This window comes from Ciconia boyciana, chromosome 3 (genome assembly GCF_034638445.1).
Source record: "Ciconia boyciana chromosome 3, ASM3463844v1, whole genome shotgun sequence".
Lineage (NCBI taxonomy): Eukaryota > Metazoa > Chordata > Aves > Ciconiiformes > Ciconiidae > Ciconia > Ciconia boyciana.
In genome coordinates, this window is record NC_132936.1 from 38,085,683 (window position 1) to 38,111,521 (window position 25,839).

At 36.1% G+C, this 25,839-nt stretch overlaps 1 protein-coding gene across 7 annotated transcripts in view; it reads left to right on the plus strand.

Moving 5' to 3' along the window:
• The window catches only part of BCKDHB (branched chain keto acid dehydrogenase E1 subunit beta), a 165,525-nt gene that overhangs the window by 104,609 nt on the left and 35,077 nt on the right, over positions 1-25,839 (plus strand). For 6 of the 7 annotated variants that reach the window (XM_072855354.1, XM_072855351.1, XM_072855352.1 and 3 more), the window contains one exon: positions 24,945-25,097. The exons of the other annotated variant lie outside the window; for it this stretch is intronic. In XM_072855354.1, coding sequence (XP_072711455.1) covers positions 24,945-25,085 — 141 coding nt within the window. In that variant the 3' untranslated portion in view covers positions 25,086-25,097. The remainder of the gene's footprint in view (positions 1-24,944; positions 25,098-25,839) is intronic. 7 annotated transcript variants of the gene reach the window in all.

Genomic DNA, 25,839 nt, shown 5'->3' on the forward strand with positions numbered 1-25,839 from the left:
TCTAGAAGCTTTAGTTTTATATGCTTACAGCTCACTGGCTTGTAGGAGCACCTTGCAATGGTGTCTCTGAAAAGGAGGAATTAGAGGCTAAAGATAAACTTATTTTCTGAAGATGACTGCAAATTAGCCCCTTACCCTATAATAGCAAATATTCAGTGAGAAGTTTGTAAGCAAAATAAAACTAAATTTTCAAATCCCAACCTTAAATTATTCTCACAGAAGGGATAGCCTACCCTTTCAAACATTACTCACTTGATGAATGACAGTTTAGAAGTCATTCATGAAGAATAAGCAGTAGCGTTTTACACAATGCAGCTGAGAAATGTGGGGATTAAAGGTTTTTGAAAATGAATTAAATAATAATTCGCTCAGAAATGATAATACAAGAAGTTGCAATAAGTCTGTCAATACACTAATTTACTGTAATGTTATAGACAAAATGACACTTTACTAAATGAAAGTAAGCAGCTACTGCTTGAAATCTTTAAATATTAGTAAGAAATACATTAACAACATGAGCTTTTCCGGATGCCTGAGTTTTCAGATATCCTGAAACAATGACTTAGAAATCTGAATTTCTGTGCAAAGCAATTACTCTAATTCTAGTTCTTTCACTAATATTACTGGAAAGAAATAGTATTGGAGTTGAGAGTGGAGTGCAAAAGGAGAACTGAGTTCAGGGGAACTCAGGAATGTTTGCAAAGTTCAGAATTCATAAGGAGAAAAGGAGGGGACACACAATCAAGATGATAGTCTTGAAAAGAACAGATTACATTAATTCTGGAGGACAAGCATATGAAGCACAACAAAATAAGTGTGATTGAAGCTGTGATATAAAACTGGCTCTTCCCTTGACTTACTAGCTTTGGTAATTGTGTAGACTGAGAGGATTACATACATAAAAATATTCACAGATTGTATTTAAAAATGGAAGAGGACTATATCAGGAAAATATATTCTATTGTTGAGAGGTATTCTTTCATGTCAGTCAGGCTTTTTCACAAATATTCTGTTATTGAGAATTGTTTCACATGCTTATAATTATTTAATTATGTTGATACTTTTCTGGACTTTCAAATTTTTTTTTCTTCATTAAGAAACACAGTCTCTGGAGAATAAGAATAAAACATACTTGATTAAAACTGTAAAGGCTGTTCTTAATTTTTTGCTCAGGTTCACGCGATCCAAATTGCTACGTGTGTGCCATATTTTAGAAGTGAGCAGTATTCAACAGACTTAAGAATGATCTTTTGTATCTGAATTTTTGAAAATCAAGATATGTGCAATAATTTGCTCTGCGAATGCTGTTGGTGCTTTGATTTGACCATGTACTGTAGCCTCTGTAACTACTCAGTTCGCTGGAAAAGCTGATGCAGACTTAGCAGAGCAAAACGTTCGAGCCGGTTGGAACCGCTGGCGGTTTTGATTCCGTAGCTGGGAAATGATGAGCGACCCATTACTCATGTTTCTCCTGCAAGTCTTCACCCTTTAATATTAAGGAGAGGAAATTTCTTCTCAGCTCAGGAGTGCTAAATATTTATAGAAAGAGAGTCGACAACTAGGATTTTCAGCTGCAAAACGTGGGTCTTTATGTTTTAAACTGAGCGAGGCCAGAGCCATTAATCCAAGATAGGCTGACTTATTTCATCTAAGCACTGAGCGATGCCATAAAATGGTGAAGTGCTGCAGCCAGCGTCTGACACTAGAGAAGTGGGAAAAGATTTGATCTTTGATATAAAACAAATTAGTTAAAGACACTGCCGTGCAGATAAGCATGCTGATAGTCAAGTGTGTTACAGTGGATAAACTGCTGAACATTTCAATACCACAAAAGTATTTTTATACTTTCCTTTTACGCTGTAGCGCTTTTTGGCATGTGGGAGTTTTTAGTTCTGGTTCTTTGCAGTTCTTTGGCTGGACAGTTTTTAGCTATTCCTCAGTGGCTCTCTTGATTTAAGACATGCTCTATGGTGACATCTACCAGCATGTATTGATTTATTGCACTGTATGAAAAATAAAGATATCACTTCACTATGTAAGCAACCATCGGGATGACCAGGGCTCATGGTAGTTGTGTACATTCTGTATGTAGTTCTGTATGTTCTTTATGGCTTGAATAACTTAAACTTGGTGTTGATAATTTTTTTATAAAAATAGGACTTAATTTTTGATTTAATTGTTGGTTGACTGGACAATTACCTGGGCCAGATTAACTGAAGGGGCTGGGAAGTTTTGCTGCCATAAGCTCCCGCTGCAGTCGCAAAGCCGAAGTCTGGGTGACGCAGAGCTCCCGGGGACTGCCTTGCCCCGGAGGGAGGCCGTCTTCTCCCTCAAATTGTGAGGAGGTTTCAGACAACTGGCTTAAACCAGATCTGGCTCTAAAATAGCCAACTGAGGTTAGAAACTGCCCACTCTAATGGACCACTTTCAGACATTTTGTTGACAAAACAGTTTTAAATTAAATATTTTACTGTCCAAAATGCATTTTGAAATTCTTTCAGGTAGTACTCAGCTGCGGTTGCTGCGGTTTCCCTCTGGGTAATACGGTAACACAAATTTATTCAGTGGCTTCTGAGTAACAAAACCTGCTTTTAGGTGTCTTAAACCTGCCAAACTGGGGGTGCAGCGCTTGCTTTGTGACTTCAGGGGCTGAATTGTGCTGCCGGAGGCTGGAGGGTGGTCGTTGTGCCACTCTTGCCTGCTGGGAGGAGAGGAGGGGACTGTCCCCTCGGAGAGGTGGGAGATGCCCCCTCGGCCGGGGCGCTCCGCGCTGGGAGCTGGGCCAGTCACCGCGGTGGGCGCTTTGTTCTTGAAACGTGTCCTGAGCGAGCTGGAAGTTTTGGGTTGGGAAGTCGCTTGCCTAGAGAATTCGTAGAAGGTGTTTGTCAGTGGAATTCAGAAATAAATGTGGAAGAGGACACACAAAATTGATTCTATTGAAGCAAACTTGTGATGAATGGAACGCGCTACCATCGCTTTTCTCAGGGGCTTACTTGCAGGCCAGCGGTCGAAGCAGACTGGTCGCTATAATATTTGAATCAATTGAATTACAATAAGTATAAAGCAAAATCAGTTGTCTTAGCTTTTACAGTTTTTGACCAGATATCACAGAAATTGGAGCATTTGACAGTGTGGATGCCTATTGTCCTGTATAGACAAAATACCCATGGAGTTGAACTGGAGTCCTGCCCGATGACACAAAAACCAAACCGGAGAGTTGTTTTACAAATGAAACGTTTCTTGCTTTAAATCCACAGTTTAGTGGGCTGTAACATGTTCGATCAGTAAAATAAATAAAAATAAGACAGTTTAGTGCATTAACATGTTTTGTACTGTTTCCTTCACAAAAAAGTTCAGACCTAACCCTTGTGTTGTTTGTTGCTGTCATCTGTCACTGAGGTGTGAGAGTTTTAAGTAACCACTGGAAGCATTTCACAGCTCACAGGACTGGAGTTGTTAATCTCTGTGCAGCGTTAACCTTTTGTTGACAATTTTGAGCCAGCCCTTTTGTTTACATAGTAGAAAGAATTCAGAATGGTAATTAGTGAAAGTAAAAATGAAAGAATTTAGGGTGTCTTTCTATATAAATATTAGTAACAATTACGAAATATATTCCAGAGAAAAATGTATGTTTTTGTTATCACCTCAGATAGTGTATTTCTTTGCATAGCTTGACACTAAAAGATAATAAATTACATCTAATTCTCTTTATGTATACAACAAGGATATTTGCAAAGTATGACCATTTCAAATTAGTATTTTTAAAGCTTTATTTTCTATAAACATAGCATAAGATGATTGCAATTAGAGTTAATTGCTTCCGTGTGCTCTGGTTTGTAGTAGCACTACAGCTTTAAAATCTGAAAGCCATTCTCATGCCTATTTCATAGCATGAGATTTTATGGTAGATTATGGAACATAAATACAGAACTTAAATACAGGACTGTAATTTTAAATATATTCTTTCTACACTAAATTGATCTGTTTATCATTTATTGCTTTTTAACACATTATTAAATTTAATTATAAAGATCAGAAAAATGTTGAACATATTATTAGTATTAGCTGTTCAGAAAAAACCCATAATTTTTTATTTTAAAAAACCACTGATCAGTACATTGTAAACCTGAAACCTAAGTTTTCCATATGTAAAAATTATGATGCTAATTATGATATTTTATCTGGAATGCTGTATGTTTAATTTTTTTATAAACCTAAAGTTTTTACACCTAAAGTAAAAATTTTCCTTTCTACAGCTGTTCATAGGTTTTACAGTCAAGAACAGTTTTGAATAATACAATGGAAACTTCATGGGGCTACATTTGTACTTTTGCCAAATAATGTAATTAATTCAGTGCAAAAAATACGTTAGGGTATAATATTATAATTATAAAAATACACAAACTGTAAAGTGAAGTGCAATCATCTTATTTTGAAACAATTTACTGACTGTGAATCGTCTGTTAGCTGAAACTGCAACGCAAGTCTAGTTCCATGTGCTTTATAATCTGATCTCAGTGTATAAAATCTTTGGAGCAATATAAACATATGTGTAAATGAATTGTTTTAACATTCAATTTTTATAATATAATTGCCTTGAATCATGAAACCTCAGATCTAAGATGTTCCGTCAGGGAGGCAGAAATACTGGTAACAGTGAAATCCAAAAAGCATACAAGAAACAGCTTTTGGGTTTATGAGTCCAAAGACAACTCACATGGTGTTCCTGCAAAAACTTAAGGGGAAAAAAAAAAACGAGCAGAAAAACCCACTCCTTAAATCCCGCATTATAATGTGAAAGCTCCATGCTTTTGTTGGACAGCTGAGATGGATGAATCCTAAAGTATTTTAAGATTGGCTGCTGCTCTGAATACAGTCAAACTTAGTGTTCAGCATTGTCACAGAAAAGAAGTTATCTGCAAGCCCAAGTTTCGGTAATTAAATCCTGGAAGGACCCTTGGGTGGCTAGCATTGACTGGTGTTATTCAAGAGAAACAAGCATCGCATTTCATTTATGAAATACTCGAGTAGAAATATAATGTATCTGTCCCTTTGCCTAACATAGTTTCAATATTTTTCTTTTAAGATGAACTGTAAAGGGTGTGCAGACTCTTACATTTGAATGTGTCTGTAAGTCATGGCTAGATCCAAGGCAATAACGGTAGGGAAAGAAGAAGACAGACAAAAGTCGCCGAGGACCTGGAAGGACCGTCCAATTCCACTGTTTTGGGGCTGCTAGGATTTAGTCCCTGCAAACCTATTATTTCAATCAGGCAGGAAGCTAATGACATGCAACACTTTCATCCTTTAGCGAAAAAGAGAAAGTGCCTCTATTTTAGGAATGGCTGTGGATTTTTTGACAAAATATTGTCCTGTCAGGAAATGCCAGTGTCAAACGTTTTTGCAGTTTTACCAGGCAGTTTGTCAGGGAGTAGTTCTGTCTTTCCAGGTGGAATTTCTGACAAACTTGATGTTCTTGATTGAAAGTTTGAGTTTCTTCCCTGGGCTGTTCCTCTGTTTTGCGTTCGCAGCCATTGGATAAAATGTACATATGAGGAGGAACAGGAATTCAGGAGCTGCCACCCCTGAGCACCCTGGCCACGGGGCAGGAGTGTCACACGTGTGCTCCCTTCTTTGCTGTTCGGTGGCCCGGCAGCTTTTGGGGTGCCACAAGGAGAACGCTCCTCTTTCCAATTTTACCTCTCTCTGTAGCTAGTTATTAGGGGAGTTCCATATTAATGTGAGTACCTAAAAAATTAGTCTTTCTGTAGTGAACAGGGTGGTCTTTCTTGTTTGTTTATTTTTTGTTTGTTGCAGAACAGCTGCACCTACCCTACCTGGGGATTAGGTTCCGAACGTCGGATTCTCACTGGCCTGGCCACCACCAAGCAACCTTGAACAAAGGTGTCTGCGAGCTACTTTCTGGTGTTCATGCAGGGCCATTCACTGGCCTTGCCCAGAGCACAACTCCTTGAGAGATCTGGGCTGCAGAGCGTTTAGGTTGTGGGTTCTGAGCAGGATCAGGCAGGGGACAGGGAGAGCGCTGCTAAAATGGGAATGGCTCTTTGAGTGCAGAGAAGCAGAGCTTTCAGTCACTGCACCACCTGTAACGCAGGCAACATGCAGGCATCTCAGACATGCCGGGTGCTCTAGAGATGGGGAATCTGTGTAATATTTCTCTAAGGTCCCTGAGACCTTTTTGAACCTGGGTTTCCAGAATTCAGGACCTTTTGATTTTACTCTTGGTCTGGTTTGTTCTTCTGTTTGTACCTGAGGCTTGTGTTTCTGGATCAGAAATTAATAGGCTTGTCACCTTACAGATTGAAGAAAGCGTCTTTGGAGCACTCTGATAGTAAAACTGAGTGTAGCTTAAATGTGTGTTTAATTTTACATTGTCTACCATTATAATGCTGGTTTTAAACTCACTGTGGAAGTATGAGGATGAGGTTAACTTTCAGGAGGTCCCTCACTCATGCTGTTTCTCTGACTCACTGTGCTTCTGCTTCAGGGAGGAAAGGAAAAATCCGTAAGGGGGTGGCCAGAGTAAACAACCACCCGTAGTGGATCTGGGTACTGGGGCTTGTATAAGAACGAAGGAGTTCCGAGCTTTTCCCCTACTCGAATATCTCACACATCAGTTGCTTGTCCCCCCGCAGTGCTGCATTCACTTGCTCTCAATTCCCCTCCCTAGCAGGGAGATCTCTGCTGGCCCAGGACCCTCAGGCCAAAAGTCAGGCTTGCTTCTGCTGTCCCACCACTCGCAGTTGCTGGACTTTGGTGCTAGCGGCCACGGTCCCCAGGTGTGCCTGCCATTCATCTCTGTCATGCCTTGGAGTTATGAGCATTTCTAACGTTATGTATAAAACTTCATGGTACTGTATTCAAGTCTTTATGTAGGCTAGGAAAACCATGAGTTGTGTTTCTTTTTTTTGTTATGAGAGAAGTATCCCATTCACAGCAAAACAGAATTGTTGTCTACAAAACTATATTGATCATGGATTTTTCCCTGCAACAGATTGACAAACAAAACATTCAGTAATACAAGTGACCAAGTCTGTGTGTTACTACCAATGGGAAGTTAAAAGTAACCAAAAATCTTTGCAAAGGATACGTTGCAGAAGGATACTCCTTTCACTAGCACAGTAATGCAAGACTTCAGTGTCATCTTAGCAAGAATCCTGCCTGGATATGTCCTGTGCGACTGCTACATCTTGTTATGACCCAATTTATTCCTCTGTTCTGCTGTGATCATATGAGTGAACCTTGCATTTATGAATGCTATTTGGCTGAGAGTAAGAAATATTGAATATAAAAACCTAACATTGAATATTCTTGTGTATACTGTAGATATACAAGATCAGCTCCGCAGTATACGCATGTGTATGAGTCAACTGCAATATATATTGATGTTGAGGGAATTCATGTGATTATATGCTAATAAATATATTGATGGGGTTATGCTGTATTCAGTCTCAAAGGGCAGAAATGAAAGGAGAGAAAATGTCTTTGGAAATAGCAGTTGTAACATCATGCATTGCTATGCCTTGAGTCAGCAAGTTCTTCCCATTTATTCAGAATGCTTCAGATAAGCAATTTATCTTCAGAATGTATTGAGAATGCTTCAGATGAGCAAGGAAGTTGGTAAGTAATACAGAAGAAGCAATCCAATGTTATTCAAAACTGAAACTACATCATCAGTGTTGCATTTCCAAGACCATTTCAACAAATTCCCGTCAGAGGAATCCTCCTTGGCTAAACCAAAATTGAGAAATCTAATTTCCTTTGAAGCAAAATCTTCTAATCTTTATGTATTTAATCACTGTCTAATTCAGAATGCTAAGAAAAGGATTTCTCATATAAAAAAGCGTGACAGGATTAAGTGACTAAATGTGGATGTTATCATCTTTGCAAAAATTATAAAGAATCTCCTACAATTCTTTATATGATAGAAGTTCTCTGATTTAACTTTGTGTAGGAAGATCTGAACTTCTCCCATTTTCATATGGAGTTTTGAGCTACTAGAGGGGAACATCTGTTTCTAAATACTACGTGTAACATTACCTACAGGTTTAGAAGTGCACAGTGTAATGTGTGTGGATCAGTGTATTCTGTTAGACATCCTTCCTTATCAGTTTATATATTTGAATGCATTCATTACTTGTATAAGGTTAAGAAATACTGCCTAACTGGATTCTGTTCTTAGGAAATGGTAATTTCCATTAGCAGCCTCATTTGAGAAGCCAATGGGTTAACCTAAAACATGCTGAAATGAATTTATAGGAACTACTTCAGAAGTTATCAAGTCACCTAATGAATGGCATTTTTTTGTCTTCTATAATTGTTTACCTGCAGTTTGATTACCTGCAATCTTCAATCACCTTTAAAGCTGAATATTACGCCAACTTTGAATTCCAGCAGGTAGCCAAGAAACTTGAAAGATCTGAAGACCTTTCACTATCTGTGCACTGACAACATACAAAAATGTAGTCCTGTATTTTATGTCCATAAAGATTTTATCACCTTTGGCAGTTGATAAGGACTGAAAAAGAGAGAGAAATATAGATGGATTTTTAAAGTGATATTGTCTCTTTTACTGTTATCGATGGACACTCTCACTAGGTACTACAGACTTTGTATTGGTCCAGTTTGGTATTAAATGGCTTCCACAAAAATTCCTTTTAACTGTGGACATTTGTCTCATCTCTGCAGCTATCTGTGTAAAGACAGCCACTGCAGTGAGATGGCATGGATTTGAATTTTTCTTCATAATTACTCAGGACTAATACAAAAGTTGCATCTCTAACCCATTCACTCCAGGCCTCCTTCCTAGTCAATAAAAGTAAACGTCTTCAAAGGGTGGCACATTTCATTGTAGAGTAAATCTCCCTATGGAAAGATTTGAAATGTTTTAACAGCAACTGAGAATTAAAGATCCTGTTGAAAGTCTCCTAAAGTAACTATCTCCCTTACAAGAACATAAATAGCACTGGACATCCAGCCTCTGATCTGTCAATGCAGATATATGGTAATTGAGAATATCCACCTTAAAGCTGGTCAGCTGCTTTGCAGTGTTATCTGCAAGGTAGATTGCAGTTGTCTTGCAAACTGTATTCTAAACCACCATAGGTTTTATGTATTTTTTAAGAACAGTATTAAAGTTTTGATTTGCTTTTGTTTTTAGTATGAAATATTTTGAGGTTTTGTCAGTTAAGTCTCTTCACCCCCCAAAGTAATTACTTTTTAATTTTAAACAGCTTATAGCTTTTTTCTGTTGTTCAGATTTATTAATTGTCCATTACTATAGTAATATTCTGCAGTTTACTTAATTAAAACCCCTCACACGCTCTGAAGTGACCCATCCCAAAGGAAAATCCCAGAGTAAAGGAAAAAACCCCCTGTCTTAATAGTTTTGTTTCTGTTCTTAAAGAAGCTGAGAAACTTAACATGACATGTAACAGCACAGAGAAAAGTATCTAAACACTGGTTGATTAGAGCTGAAAAATTCAGATATGTATTTCATATTCCCAATTTGGGGGGAAATAAAGCAGAAGGAAAGAGGTCTTGAAAACAGCTGTTTCAAGATGCAAATGGTAGTCATTTAGAAAAGTTGTATCAAATAAGGAAGAAATCCTTCAAAAGATGTTTCACTATTGGAAACCATTGTACACAGTAAGAAAACTGCAAAGCAGCAACTTGAGTTTCAGCATGCTTTGGTCAGCATGCTTTGGTCACCATGCTACAGTAAACCTCAGCCCTTGCTTTGTTTGATCAGAGGGTCTTCTAGGCTGAAGTTGTTTATTAACCACTAAAAGCTAAGCTTTTCTTTCTCTATATAATTTGTGGTGACCACTAAAATAAGTAGAAATATCTTGAAAAATTATATACTGTTCAGAGAAAGCTGCTTAAACCTCTATTTTTGTAGAGCATTCAAAATAATATTGATTTTACGATGGATAGGAAACTATGCAGCCAACAAACCCCATAATTTCTGGAGTATCCCTGAATTCATAGCAGATACAAACCATGAAAATAATGTGTTACATGTGAGCTTTATTTCTGTGGCTTTTTTTTTTTACCAACCACAAAAGAAGACATTTGAGAGCATGTTTCTTGTCTTGATCAAGACAAAGTACAATGTCAAACACTTAAAGGTGGATCTTCAGTGATATAAACCCATGCCTGCAGTGTCTGCAGGATTCTTTCTTATAGTTGTTAGCAGAACTGGTTGACTGTATTTCTACCAGCTGACACGTGAAAAATCCAGAATTAATGTAGTCACCAAATACAGGGAGAAAAGCCCCTTAACAACTTCTGTACCAGCTGCATTTTTCTCAACACTGGTTTTCCATCTTCATAGCTCTGAATTCCCTTCTAAAAGCATAAAGTACTAATTTTCTTCAGTTATTGTATTCTGATAAAAATTTTTGTCAGGCTGATGTTTTCTGAAACTTAATTTGTTACTGAATTTTCTGGGCTTTATGTAGCAAGTGCATGTTGTGCCAGATCAAGCTGACAGATTAGATCCTGACATTACCAAATCTTGACGGTACAAGAACTGCAAGGTAGATGATGAGGAGATTGTAGTATGTTGGGCTCTCAAAAATGTTACCAAGTTGTGAGAGGCTACTAGTAGCATTTCTTAAGACTTGGCTAGAACTTAAGACTCTCTTTAGTTTCTTAGTTACAAAAAATAGATTTTTTGAGTCATAAAGTCGGTCTAATGTTAATACAGTAAAAATTAGAGTCCTGTAATGAACCTGGATGATGTTGAGGGTCTCAGAAGCAGAAACAGAGTACAGTCTAATTGAGTAAAGTACAAGGTTACATAGCTAGGAACTAATAACCTTTTTTTTAACCTAAGCTTTTAGCTTATTAGTTGGGCAAAAGAGGAAGAGCTAGTTACCTTCTGCTCAGTTGTGTACCACCAACATCATGCAGTTGGATAAAAAGGCAAGTGTGTTTGGAAAGGCCCTTACAGTAGAAATAGTAAGTACTTCTTTTGTTGTAGAAGATAGTGGTAGGAACTCATGTGGAATATTGTATGTAAGTGTGGTCAACTAGTTTTAAGAAAAAAGCACTGAAACGAGACAATGTGAGTGAGGAGCTGCTAGGGTAATGGGAAGCTGTGGAGAGCCTGCTCTATGAAAGTAGCTTAACAGTGCCTGCCTTCTTCCCACTATCAAAATGAAGGCTACAGGAATGTAAGTCCTGTTTATAAATTTACTGGGAAAATGAGGAAAGGTAACCAGCAGAAAAGGACCTATTTTACTAAAGTAATGCTGCGGAAAAATAATATATGAATGAATTTGAAATGAATGGCTAGAAATTAGAAAAAGGTTTTAAGCTCATCTGTCATACAGAAGGAGTGGGAATAAAAAAACCCCAGTAGCTGCAGTATCACCACAGTACAGTACAATACAGTCAAATATGATCAATTTATGATAGAAACTATGGCCTTCTGTGATGGCAGAGGCTGGACTTCGATTCTGAGACCTCGTGAAGTCTTGTGTCCTTATGCTTTCTCAGAAGTTCGGGAAAGAAAAACTTTAGCTTGAGAGGAGATCAAACACATGGGCTGGTGGGTGCAGGAATTTCCCTGACCGGATAACTGTTGTTTAAAAATGACTTTTGCTTTTGTGCTTGCACAGCTGGAAGAGCACATCGGTGTCAGTGCACCTAATCCCTGACTTCTGCCATCAGTAGTGACTTTATGTGATGGGAAATCTGATCTGAACAACAGTGGGTTTGGCCACCAGCAAAGGAAACGGACCTAAATTAAAGCTCAGACTTCCACAGAATTCTGCTTTTTGGTTTCTCTCTTTATGTGTCGTCTTGTATATCATATATTGCAGTCTCTGTGATTGCAAGTGGCTAGAGTTTATGCTACTGTATAATTACAGTTCTGGATACAGGGTGAAACAAGAAGCCCAATGTGCTTCAAAAAATATGTTAAATATTGAAAAAATCAGTTAACATAGAGACCTTTAATTCTTAAATGATCCTGCTTTAATGTAATAGCTGTGGATTTTTTTTCCCAGGGGAGGGAGATTAGGTTTGCTGTTTACTAATTAGCTTCACAGAATCAGACCTTGTAAATAGTAAAATAATCTCCATTCGTACTGTAGTTCTATTTTATATTTGTGATCTTGAATGCCATTTTTAGTGATCTGCACTCCTGTAGAATGCAGCTTGTGTTGATAGATTAATCTCAGCAAAATTTTAGTTACTGAATAAACTGAGAAAGAACTTCATAACATACTTACATGAGGGAAACATTTTGATTTTTACTGTTTAGCAGTCATATAGAGGGAAAAGAAAATCTCAGCTTGAATGGGGTTGCAATTTCCTTTTTGCAATATTATCAATAGCATAGTTTTGCATTTCATTCATGGCAACTGTACTTTGAGTACTAACTGTGTGTAACTGAAAAGAAGAAAATTATGCCAGGTGCTTCATGGTAACTGAAGCAGCTGTGTAGGTATTTTACTTTTTACTCTGTTTCTTCATTAAGAAATTCGCTATGCAATTGGTAACATTGTTGGTGGAAGAGATAGATTAGGTTACGTAAAAGATTTATAGTTTTGGCTGTAAAGCAGAGAGTTCATTAGTGGAGTGAAAATTCAAATTTCATAATTGATTTATTGTAAAAGTAAAGTTTGCATAGTAATTTTAAGTATGAAATTTATTTAAACAGTCAGTTCTAAAACATAGACCAAGTTAAATACTTGGGCTTAATCCAATGAAAACTTCAGCGAGACTCCTAGAATATACAGTTAACCTCTACCATTATGTTTCTCTATTGTATAAAAATAATTATGTTATCTGTATTTCTGTTCTTAAATGTTGCTGGATATTTCACAGGTCCCATGCATTTGTTTTTATACATGCAGTTCATTGACACTTCAAAATCAGGTCAATAATTTTGAACTGCTAATTCTGGGATAAAGGTAAACTAAAATTCAATCTGAAATATTTTATTCCTGGTCTTCAGTTTTAGACCAGTTTTTAAATGAAGAGATGTGATGCTGACTGTTTTAATAGTTTTATTCAACATTTTAAAATGAAAGTGTTTAATTTGCAGCACAGTTCTTGGTCTTTTGTAACAGAGTTGCGTTAACTTTTTATAGCTGGAAAAATTAATAAAGTATTAATTTTTTATTTTCTTAGAGGTTTTGGTTTATTTTTGGTTTTAGGGGGTTTTTTTTGGTTTTTTTGTTTGTTTGTTTGTTTGTTTTGTTTTGTTATCTGGACCAAGGATAGTAATACCAATTTTTCTTTACAGTGGAACAGCAATGTAGCCTGTTCATGTGAAGAGTAATTTAGGAAATGTAGTGAAAAATGATCAAAACTATGAAAAAAACCCCCATCTCTCTAGGAAAGAAGAAAAGCTAATTATTGTAAGAATGTTGGGCATAACTTGGTATACAAATTCGAAGTCTTTATGATAAAATAATTCTTTCATGCTTTTTAAGTCAGCCTGTAACCAACAGCTGAGTCGCCAGTATGGTTCATTCAGCGTTTCTGAGTATTTTTCTGCCTAATCCTTTATATTTTCTGTAAGACCTCATTGAATTTCTCTCCATTCAATTTTTTACACATCTTCTGTAGAATAAAAATTAGCTCTCTATACTTACCAGTCAGCTTTCCTAACATTACTTTTGCCATTATATGAAAGGATATTTAATACATGAGTTGAAGTTTGTACTATAATACTTCTACCTGTGGGTTTGAATCATCAAGCAGCTTCTTGTAAATTAAATACGTAAGTAAAATGGCAGCTAGGTTTAGAGAATACGCTATAAAATTCTGCATACATCTGTTTTAAGTAATCTGATATTTCCCCCCTGCTCCGAGTCCTTTTTACAAAGACATTTTACATATGTTAAAAAACGCTGTGGAAAAATACTAGGTAAGCCCCAACCTTTTCACGGGTGGACGAGAGATTTCCTTTGTACTTCTTCCTCCCTGGCTGCCTGGCCAAGCGCTGGGTTTGCCCTGGAGAAGGGTTCGGTGACAGTCAGAGTGACAGCATCGCTCTCATTGTGCTGTCCCAAAATGCAAATGCTTTGGGAAGCATAAAATGGGAAATCTGCTGTTTTAAATTATTTAATAACAGCAGTTGAAATTGCATTTCCTTTGAATTTCATTAGTGTGTGTTGAGTGAAGTACTTCCATGAGGATTTTACTGTGCCAGATATGCAGATTGACAAGGCTGTCTTTGCAAGAATCTCTCCGCTGCCTAAACAGCTGTAAAAATAAAAATACCACTCGCTGGCTATTAAAACTCTTAGCAGCAAATCCTTCCAGTCACTTCTGGCATGCTGAAATTAACCAGGAGATGTTTTTGCAAAATAGTTAAATAAGTAATTAGAATGGTAGGTGATAAATGATGATCTAAAAGTATAAAATCTGATTATATTGGTGGGATATTTCTAGCTTTGTGATTAAAAGGTGTAGGGTGTAATTAGAAGGAGAATGATCCTCACTTTAAAAGTTTAACAAATGTTTATTATTTTGCTCATTCATGCAGAAAAATTACTTGTGATCTGCACACATTTTCACATATGAATAATTTTACACGGGCACTTCAGCTCCATTGATTTCACTTGGATTATTCACCTGTGTTAACTTATGTGTAACAGTTTGCAGGATCATTGACTGAACAGCTGAATTAGTAATGCCAAGTAACTAAATAAAGCAAGTATCTTCAGATATTCATGGGCCTGGGAAGTCATTCTAACTGTCTGTGGGGCTTAGGGCTTGCTTTTATGTGGGTCCCGGTGCAAATTTTCATAATTGCCACTTCAAGAAAGTGCACAGTAAACTTGGAATATCCTATAGAATAACATAATTTGTAGTGAAGACACTGTAAGGTTGTTTGCTACTCTACAGAATAAGTAACTTCTATTTGAAGAATTTTGTCATATTTTGGTTATTTACTGTATAGCATATGTAATTTGCAGGAAAGACCTTAGATTGTATCAGATATGGTGTAGCAATAATTGCCTAGGAAAAAGTAGTATTTCTAGTACTTGCAGCAAAAAGATGGGAAGTGATCATCTGGTGGACTACAATTAAATATCAAAAAAATCTACTTGCCAAAGAGCATTCTTATGGTTCATTTAAGGCAGTAGCATATTCCAGCAATCTGGAAGTCCTGTTACATCCTCTCGAGTGCATCTGTCTTGTGCCATTTATTTTGTGGAGAAGAATCATGCTGGCTGCTGCACCTCATGCCCTAAACAACGCACATCATACATTTACTGAGAAGAACATAATTTCTGTCAGTGTGTCATTAGGAATTGAATATATTGCAATTCTAGTCCTAGACTCCACCAGGTTGGATTTAAATTGTGTAAAATTTTCATGGGAAGTCTTAGCCTTTTTTGCATAAAACATAGAATGGGATGGGAAGAAATGAAAATTACTTTTTATTCATTTGCCGCCTCTTGTGGGAAGGATAAGCTGTTTGACATAAACAGAAGGGGGGGGTGTTTGTTTTGTGGGGGTTTTTTGTTTTGTAAATACCTTGGGAATGCAGTGCTGATTTTTTTGTGCAGTTTCTACCACCAAGACAACTAAGCCACTGACCAAGGCTCTAATCCCAACAGTTTCAAGTTAATGCTGTTGCCATGAATGTTTTTTGGAGTGGTTGTGTTGTGAACTTGATATAACGAAAAATACCAGTCTTGCATTGGGTTATTAAAGATGGTTACTGTTCATTTGTGAAGCTAGCTGAAATGAAATTTGAAGGCAATCTTCAAACCAGTGTATGAATGAGAACTTAACTGCATCAGGCAGCTGTTGCTGAGATCACTGGTGTTGTCTTAAGCAATGCGAATAATGAAGCTCAAGAGAGATGTAAAATAAGTAAGAAATAAAATACTCTTGAGTCTGTGTAAAGTCTTCTGTGTGTTACAGGGTTATGTTATATAAATGAATAGCGATGAGACCCTCTGTAAAATCTAATATAGATAAATACGTCACTTGGTGTCTCCTGTCAGCAACAAAACATTGAAGCTAGAGAAGTTAGTTTCAGTTCTCCCTCTTGCAAATTGCAGAACCTTTTAAATTCACAGTGAGTATTTCATAAGCAGTAATGTTGTTCTACCTGTAAGCAGTTCTTTGCAGTGTAAATGAGATACAAAAGGTATGACTCCCCAAAAATAATGCATATGGATTTTAAAAATGAAATCCAGCTCATAGCAAGGAGTCTGTTCTGAATTTCTGGTTAAATCCTCTTTCAGAGTGTTTACAACTCCCCGAGGTACAAGTGACAACGAAGACAACATTATCCTCATTCGTTTTACTTGTCTAATTATGCCCATTCTTTTCTGTGAAATGGAAGTAATGAGCTTAACAGAGTAAATTGGTTATTTTTTAATATAAAGAAATTGCAAGTGGTCTGGAAAAATATGCAACATAAACATTTTCCAGTGACTTGAATTAAAACATCCTTTCAGTGTCATTGGTTTCATCAGCTAATGATGTGCCAGGAACAAAACACGCACATATATATCTGCAATGAAAGTCAACAGAGTATCCAGGATTACAGAAAAATAGCATATGGGATGCTCTAGATACTGATTTTTCAGAAAAAAGTGCATTTAATATTTCGGTCAACTTGTGGATTCTTTACTTCCACATGACAGAAAAAGAGCCCGTATTAACAGCATTGGCTCGCAGACTGCTGCTGGTGTGTAGCCACCCCATAGTTGCTATAGTGACCTAACATCATCTTATAGGATTGCAGTTATGGCCATAGCACCAAAACTTCTATCCTGCCTGAAGAAACCAGTTTCAAAAATACTTTATTCAGTGCGTAGGAATGGTTGTATTCTTAAAAGTCTGGGTTACTTCCACTTGCATTATTTTCATTTTACATTGCTTGCAATTTAAATATCTTTTTGTTCAAATTCCTTGAATATTTATTGAGAAACCTTTTAATATATGGTATATAGTAGAAATATGTTTTCTAAAAGTGTGTGTGTCATATAGAAGGAATTTATATTAACTGTCGCCATCTTCCCCAGCTGATCCTATGTGTTTCTTTTGATGAAGACAACATTTAAAGCACACATGTACTCCCTTTCTTTTCTAATAAAGATATTAATACAGAGGATTCATGTATCAAACTTTTTTTGTTTGAGATGAGTATCATAATGCAACATCTCATAGAAAATTTTAAAAAGGTTTAAGTAATAAAGTATTTAAATATTAAAACAGGATTAATTATTACTCTTAAAATGTTGCATTATGTTGTATATGTCCGGATTCTAAAAGTGCTGTGGTCAGAAATTTATTCACTGCTAATAGATTCAATGCTCGTGATTAAAAATAGCTGAAGTAAATTCTTATTTTAGCATGATGGATTTAAGAGGGATGTGAAGTATTTGGAAATAATTTTGTTCATTTTATGTTACAATACTTTATCTTTTCTGTAGTAAATCTGACTTCATGTATAAATATTTGTTTATGTGATTAAGTTCTATAAAGACAATATTTGACATTCATTGCTTTTTAATGGTAACAAGCCAATGGATTACACAGGGGACGTTTTTTCCCCTAAGTGCTTCTTTATTTTTTAATTGCTTGTGTATTTTGTAAGTAAAAATATTATGTTTGGCAATCATAAGATAAATAATTTTACCAGGGAACTATTTCTCTGTATTTGACAAGGTATTAATTACGTAAATTCAAAGAATTGGTAACAAATAACATGAATCATTACAAGCTAAGTTATAAAAGGATTGTTTTAAAGTGGTCTCAAAAAGGAGAAAACTTTGATTAACTTCTCTCTTTGATAGAAGTTAAACGTTTACAACATATAACTGCAGAGTTCTCTGAGGAAAAATTGTACTGCTATTGTAACTATCAGGAAGAGATTTATAAAAGTATTTTAAGACAAATATGGCTAAGCTGTTAGAAAAAATGCTCCCTCTAAAAAAAATACATATAGATATATATATATATACACACTCATATACATATACATACATATGTCTCTCAACTTGAAAACATCTCATGGGTGTATAGTACTCATGTAGCCCATAGAAGTGACTGTTCATAAGAATGGAACATATATATGTTGTCAAAACAAATTCTGTTTAAAATTTGTAGCATTTGGTGCTTGCAGCTGTCAAGGAAAGTACTGTGCTATAATTGTGAGACATAGGAAAAACGCAGATGCTTTGTTTTTCTGTTATTGAAAGTTAGCTGTTCAAATTGGACTTTTTTTTTTTAAGCAGAAACCAAAGAAAAAGACCTTTAATCTATATTTAGTGTCAGCTTTATTACATGAAATGCTCCTCTTATAAAATGGGGTTTGATCGAATACCTCTTTGGAAAGCTTCTTTTGAAAATCTTTATCTAAGCTTTGAGGTAAAAAATAGTTTTTGTGGTAAATGAGCTCATCATGCTCAATATTTAACCTATAGTCAGATTAATCTCATTCTTACAATAGTAGGTAATTTACAGTTCAAAATCCATATGGGGAAGTAATAGATAATATAAATGTAACAATCATCTATGAAGTGATACGGAATAAGTTTTCTCAACTGAGCCCCACACTTTAATTTATGACAACAGCATAAATAAATCAGAATAAAAATATCAGAACAGGAAGTGAAACTCTAATGTGATAAGAGTTTTCTCTCTGAAAAGTTCTTTGAATATATATGTGGTTTTTAAAATTTTATAATCTATAGATGAGATGGCAAAATTCAGAGTTCTAATTGCCAGAAACCACAATTGAATTAAACCTTTGCAACTAGTCACTGAGTTCCTGGGTCTGAATTTTGTAGTTATTGTTAGCAGAAAAATAAGTAGTCTTGCATGAAAAATGTTCCTACAGTTTGCGTTGCATAATGGACTTCAACCTTATGTTTAGTCTTCTTTCTATTATAATAGCTATAATACCAAAAGAAATATTAAAATTTCTATCAAACTCTGCCTTTTCATATTAGTCTTCAAAATCAACTTTTTGTTTGTTGTCCTGCAGAAAGTAAATTCCTGTACTGAAAAAAGGAGTTGTAAAATCAGTGTTCTCATATAACAACTCTGTAGTCATGTGATATTCTTGTGGCTCTTAATTTTTTTGAGTACCTGTAGTTTGCAAAGTAAGAATAGCATGGGAGAGACCACTGGGACATAAAATGTTGCAGAAATAATTGATTTTTAAAGGAAAGTTTTCTCACCTTAGAGAATATTCTACAGAGTAGTAGAATTTAAAAATAAGAAAATATTTTCTTTTTACTGATTTAATCCATGTCAGTCAGAGGGGAAAAATGAAATAGATCCAAAAGATATGGAAGTAAAGAGAATAAGACCAAAACAGGATAATTAAAGGGAAAAGTATCAGTTTAGAATTGTCTGTCTTGCTAGCTACACACGAAATAGCCTCATTTACTGGTACTTACCAAAGTGTTTGCATATGGAGGTTTGTTTACTATGAGTATAGAATGATAGAGATTCCCTTCAGAGGAAGGAAGGTTTGGAGCAATAAACTCTGTAACTATTTTCTTATTGGCCAGATGCCTAAAAGCACTTCCCCTAAACTGCGGACCAGATTGCTTTATTTTTCTATACGTTGCAGAAGGATGAGTAATGTTTTCTTTCAGTAATGCCCAGTAATGGATTTGTTTTCTTATTTTATCTTTTGTGTACAATTGTAGATCTCTATAAATGCCTGCAATTAAGAGTTTTACACTCAGAACCCTGATTTAGCAATGAGTACCTGAATCTCTGATAAGAGTAAAATATACACTTAAATAAAGCTAAAATAAACTTGGATAAAGTTTTCCATATTGGTATACTAGAATGTTATAATTTGGGGAAATAGAGGGGGTGTACCCAGTACTAGAGGATGCATTTCAAATACGATCATGCAACATCTAGCAAGTCCTTAGGTTTAGCATCTATTCTAAAAGTCACGGCATAAGATTGTTTTAAAGCGGTGTGTGTGATACATTCGACTGATTGCTATGAATTTCAAGAACAGATTTTTAGTGGGACCTGTGCTCTTAAGTTGTTTTGAAAAGTCTTCCTAAATGTGTATTAAACATCAAATGTCGAGATGAAATAATGCGACCAGTTAAAGTGCCTTTGTAGAATATAATAATGTATTTTCCAGGAGGCTTTGAGTGAAATTCAGCCAAATGAAGGTAATGGGCAAAGGTCATATTGAATAACTGAGGCCAGAATTTGACCTCTGCAGTTAGGAAGCAGGAAGAACAATGATTTAATGTTTTGTCTGATTTTTTTTAAATTAAGACAATTTGGATATATTAGACTAATAACTATATCTGTTCCCTTATAAGCATTTTTTTTCTAAAACCAATAATTTTTTACTTCAGTTCCATTTGGAAGTTAGTGGATATTCTGCTAACTAAGTATGACTTTTTCATACTGATCTTCAAAACTGAATTTAGAACATTTTACACTGAATCAAAAATCTCATGCCTACTACTTTACTACCAAACCCATTTAATTTTTAAGTTTTTTCCTAAGGTCTTTCCTTGAAAGATGTCAGATTGTTTAAACAGTCTCTTGAAATACGCAGGGACTTATTGAAGACTGTAAGCTTGCATTCCCCTATTGTGCAAGAGCGTTTTGGGCCAGTACCAGCCCTTATATGCCCAAGTAGTATGGAGTAAATAAACTTAATTTAAAATTTTGATCTTCTGTTGCTTTTTTAAGTACTGTGGTAGACTTGTTCTGATAGGCGTGTAAAATGGATGTCTGCTAATTAGTCTTAAAAAGAGCTGGGTGTTGTGTATTTAATATTCTCAGTCGTGTTGCTCTACAATGTGGCTGCACAGGTGCAAAAAATGTGGCACAGCAATATGTACAGCAGATGTGACAGTATCATTTTCGGGATGAGGTGGACTCTTGTTTCTCCTACAGGCTAACTTTTAGCAGCAGGTGTGAACAAGAATCCATATAAGACAGGCTATTTGATGGGCTGATCACTTGATTTAAGTGCTCTGCATGCTCAAAAGGGAAGATGAGTTAGAAATACGTCCATAGACTATATAATTTTTTTTGTATTAGGATATAAATCTTACTAACACTATGATTTTTCAAAGTGTAATGCCATCTAATGAAGAATGTCAAATCTCATTTGCTCACATTACAGTTACTAAGTTAATGCCATCAAGCAGATGGTTTCATATTCTATAACTTTGTGAAAAAGTTTGGTTTGATTTGGATTTAAAGGACACAAGTGAATATATTATCCCATAAATTAGAACTGATTCCAGAGATAAATCAAAACCCCATGAACTGATAACTTTATTAGTTGTATTTTAAACAAAACTGGCTCCAAACCTAATTATAGATCGTTATACTCAAAGACCTCAGTCCTACAAAAGACTTGCTGCGTACCTAGATGTATCCAAAGCACAGCTGGTAAAGTAGTAGTATCTTCTATCAAACCACTTTACATGTTTGTAAGGAAAGGTACAATTTCCCTCTAAATCATCATATTAAGATATTTCCTTAAGCTTGTTTTCTATGACTGCTTATGTGTAAAACGTGTGGATTTGTGAATTATTTTTTTTTTTAGGACCAAATACTTAGCATATGTCAGCAGTATTACGGTGATTCTGTGAGTAAATCTAGCTATCCTACTGTGAGCATGGTGAATTTCATAAAAACATTAGCTGTATTACATTTTGAATGAGAACCCTGATGCCAAGGTCAAGTGTTTGCCTAGCTCTTAGCAAGATCAAGACTCTTGTCCCTGCAATACTTCTACATTGTAAAATAAAACTGCATTTTCTTGATTGTTTTCAAATACCTTATTCTGATGATAACTTTATACTCCACCTTCTGGATTATGATTTTATTTCCACTCTATTAAAAAAAAAAAATCTTAAAAGCTTTTCTTCTTTGCAATTTGCTCTTATCAATATTCTTGCAAATATTTTCAGTAAATCTGTAAATTAAGTAACATCAACTGAATCATCTTCGTTTTGCTAGGTCTGCAGCATTTCTGTTGTTACTGTGGTCATTGGCATTGAGAGACTTACTCCAGTGAGTTCCATAACCAACACATCACTTGATCCAAACCGGCACCTGTAAAATATACGCGTCAATAATCTAACAATCCTCTGCATAATAACATATACATGCGTATAGGATTTACCTATGACCTTAGGTATGGCTGGTAAGGTAAAAAATACATTGTAAGATGATCTTACAATGAGGAGGTGGACTAGATGGTCTTTGGCAGTCCCTTCCAACCCAAACCATACTCTAAAAACTATAAGCAGTATATTCAGTGTATCTTTATACAAATTGTATCGGTTTGCTAGGGAAATTACTTTTTCCGTGATAAACTGTTACAATGTGAAATTCTATGTGTGTGACACTACTACAGTCAGAGCCACCTGGGTGTGAACCTTTGTGAAACTGTGTTGACTTCAGTCAGATAACGTGTTAAGTAGAGAGTTTCCCTCATGGATTTGACTGGTGGCTTGGGTCTGTTTTTTCTGCCTCTGAAGTATTTTACTCATACAGTGCAATAACTTAGTTAAAAATCTGCACACACCCTTACCTCCAGAAAAATAATAGTAAGAGTAATTTTGTATATACACATACACACAGAGAGTAGCTCAGAATAAAGACTTCTTCACCTTTCTTGGGTTGTCATTCTTGGATTGTATCTGGCAGTACAACACTGCTCATCTCAGCTTCACTCTCTGAATTCCTCACTGAGGCAAGGGAGTCCACATGACTTTTTGGAAGCTGTACAAGTTTCAAAGCAATAGGTGTATGCTCAAACTGAAAGCAATTGCTGAGTTTTTTAAAACCCCAGAAGGGGTGCTTGTAACAGCTGTTTTGGGTTCTTCCTGAGGGGAAAAAAAAAAAAGTGGAGTTTTGGAAAGTCTTATGACTTAATTTTTATTCTGAGTTAAATATAATAGCAATAGCATTAATAAATATGCATGCTTGCAACTATTCTATATGGCTTGGATTTATTTATATTTACAGCCAAGCCTGGGGGCTCATTCAGGGGAGGATAGCACCCTGCCTGCCAATCGCAGCTAACATCTCTGTCTGCTGCACGGATGCCCAATGTATGGGGAATATTGCAGTAAATATTTTCAGTGAAACTATTGAACTTTCTCTCCAAGCTTCGTTTGGGATGAGCCGTTATCACAGAGCTGGTTATGACGTAAACCAGAGGTCTCTCCTAGGTAGTGGTCCTGTGGTCCTGAAACAGCAATGCACGACTGGAAGGCTGTGGGTCTAGAATATACTTGTATGTTTTAGTGTCATGCAGTTTCACAGGTGGTCTGGGCAGTCAGTTTTGGGATGGTCCAAAAGCTATTGCTTTGTCTTTTTGGGCAGTCACTACATGGGAACCAAGGACTAATTAGTATCAAAAAAATCCTTGCCAGCAGGTTGGGGTAGGACATCATGATCTACCTCATGGACAGGTAAAGGATTCAATACACTCTCCTTCCCCGCATTTTGTACTAATGTAAATCTTTCACTTTACAAAGAAAAGCCAAGGAGTGCCTGAAAACGGAGCTCAGAAAATCTTTATATTGTTTGCATATATTTTTACCTCAGACCTGTTCAGACTCTGAAGTTTTCTAGGTGAATTGGTTCGCTATTAAATATAATGACTCTGTATGGAATCACACAACCTCTTTGACTTTTTACTTCCATCTATCTTCCAGAAATATGCCACTTCACAATGCAACAAAGTGGTAGCTGGAGCAAAAGGTTATAATCTCAGTGTGTTGTGAGTACCTTCTATGCTGCCAAATATCGTGATGTACAGAAAGCACAGTAAGTTAGAGTTAGGCTGCCATGGACTGCAAGGCAACGTGCATTCAAAACAGTTCATCAGTCTGAGAAAATACTTAGCACTTCGCTGCAGAACAGCATAGCTCTTTGACTGTTTTCCTTGTGGACCTGTTGGAAAAGGACTGGTAGGTAATCCTTCACCTTCCCTTTTGCTGAGCCAAGTACAGGGGGAGTTGGCCAGGATGTCTCAGTTGCTGCAGTCCATAAAGGAGAGGCCAGGAGAAGACATGTTTTGTCTCTTCATTTGTCTGCTCTGGAAAGCAAATACATAGGCTAAAGATGTGGGGAGAAAGGGAGCTGATAATTAGCATCAACATCAGTTTGATCTGCCAAATTTTTTCTGCATCTACTTCTTGCAGATTTCCATGGTCCATGCCATCACTCTGGTACTTGAGAGTAGGAAGATTGAAACCCCACTATTTATTTGGTTATTAAAGCTGGTAACGTTACACATGTTTCCACAGGTTGCTTTCAGATTAATATGGTGTATTTGTAATATTTTGTGCCCTACTAGGTCGAGCAATGAAACTCTCACAGTCATTGCCAAATCTGATCTCCGAATAGAACGCAAGTTGTAGGGTTTTGTGTAGAGCATGGATTTGACTCAAGGGTTGGAGATATGCAAATCCACTTGAGTTCAAATTAATAATTTCCATAACTGCTCAATGCTTCTCAGACAGAGTTGTTAATCTAAGGGTTCAAAGAACTTTGAATATGATGTTCATGTATCCAACAAATAATACACACTCTTAGATTATGTAATTTTTCTATATGTTTAAAAGTGCACAGGAAAGAAACTCTTACTCCTTTGTTCCTAAAATATTTGTTTCTTGGCAGCACTTGTCTGGATGTATAGCAGATGTACTAAATCAAACCTGCCTATGATTTAATGCAGCACACATGTAGAAAATGAAAATAACATTAATACAAGTTGTTATTTTAATATGGACCTTTGGGCAAAAGGAAGCACTGTTCTGGTCTGGACTACTTATGCTGTGATATAAATAGAAGGTTTGAGTTTCCAGGACTGTCAGCCTGGCAGAGTTCATTCGACCTCAATTTGTGATGCAAGACTCCTGAAAATAATGGCCTCGCTAACATTTATTCTGTATTTCTGTTAATAGGAGGAATGCTTTTTGAATTTAGAAGCTCCTATTTCAAGAGTATGTGGCTATGACACTCCTTTCCCTCACATCTTTGAGCCTTTCTACATCCCAGACAAGTGGAAATGCTATGATGCTCTTCGAAAAATGATTAACTACTGAGCAGTAGTACAGGTGAGAAACAATGTCTTATACTGACAGTTTGCCTGTAAGGATTCTGACAGAGTGATTGCAAGATTTGGGGCTAAAGTACTACTCTTTTATTTAGTTATTTATTTATGACAAGAATTGCCTCTTACGGCTTTGGGCCTTCAGTCTTAAAGGCATCTGAATATTTTTAAGTAGTGCCATTGAAATCAGTGTTTAAAATTAATTGCCGTGCTTAATCAATCTGAAAATTAAATGTCTTGTATCCTGAAGAAGTGAAAAGAACGTAAAGTGAAAGGTGAAAGGAATAGTAACACACAGAATATATTTTATCCTATATTAGAAGGCTTACCATTATTTCATAGGCAAACCATAGTGTTAAATTTTATAATTTTTCACTCTTCAGGGTGGATTGTCATCCTGTGAGGTACTAATAAGGCCCAATTTACACCAAATATAGGCACTGCATTGCAAACATACACAGAGCATTGAAAATACATGAAGTATCTGTAGTATCTTACAGTTCTGTTCCAATATAATTATATAGGCTTACATTTAATATTTATTCTAAAAATAATTTTTCTTCATAATCTTTTATGTAATTTGGTCATGCTTGAAGATTTCTGTTTGCAGAGCCCTTCAGGCACCAAGTCTGTGAAGTAATGTATATTTCTATTACATGTCTATTAATCACAGTCTGTAACATCGTTTGTCTTTGTTTCATTGTAATATAATACTAAGGAGCATTAGACTGTGCAGTGGCCAGCCA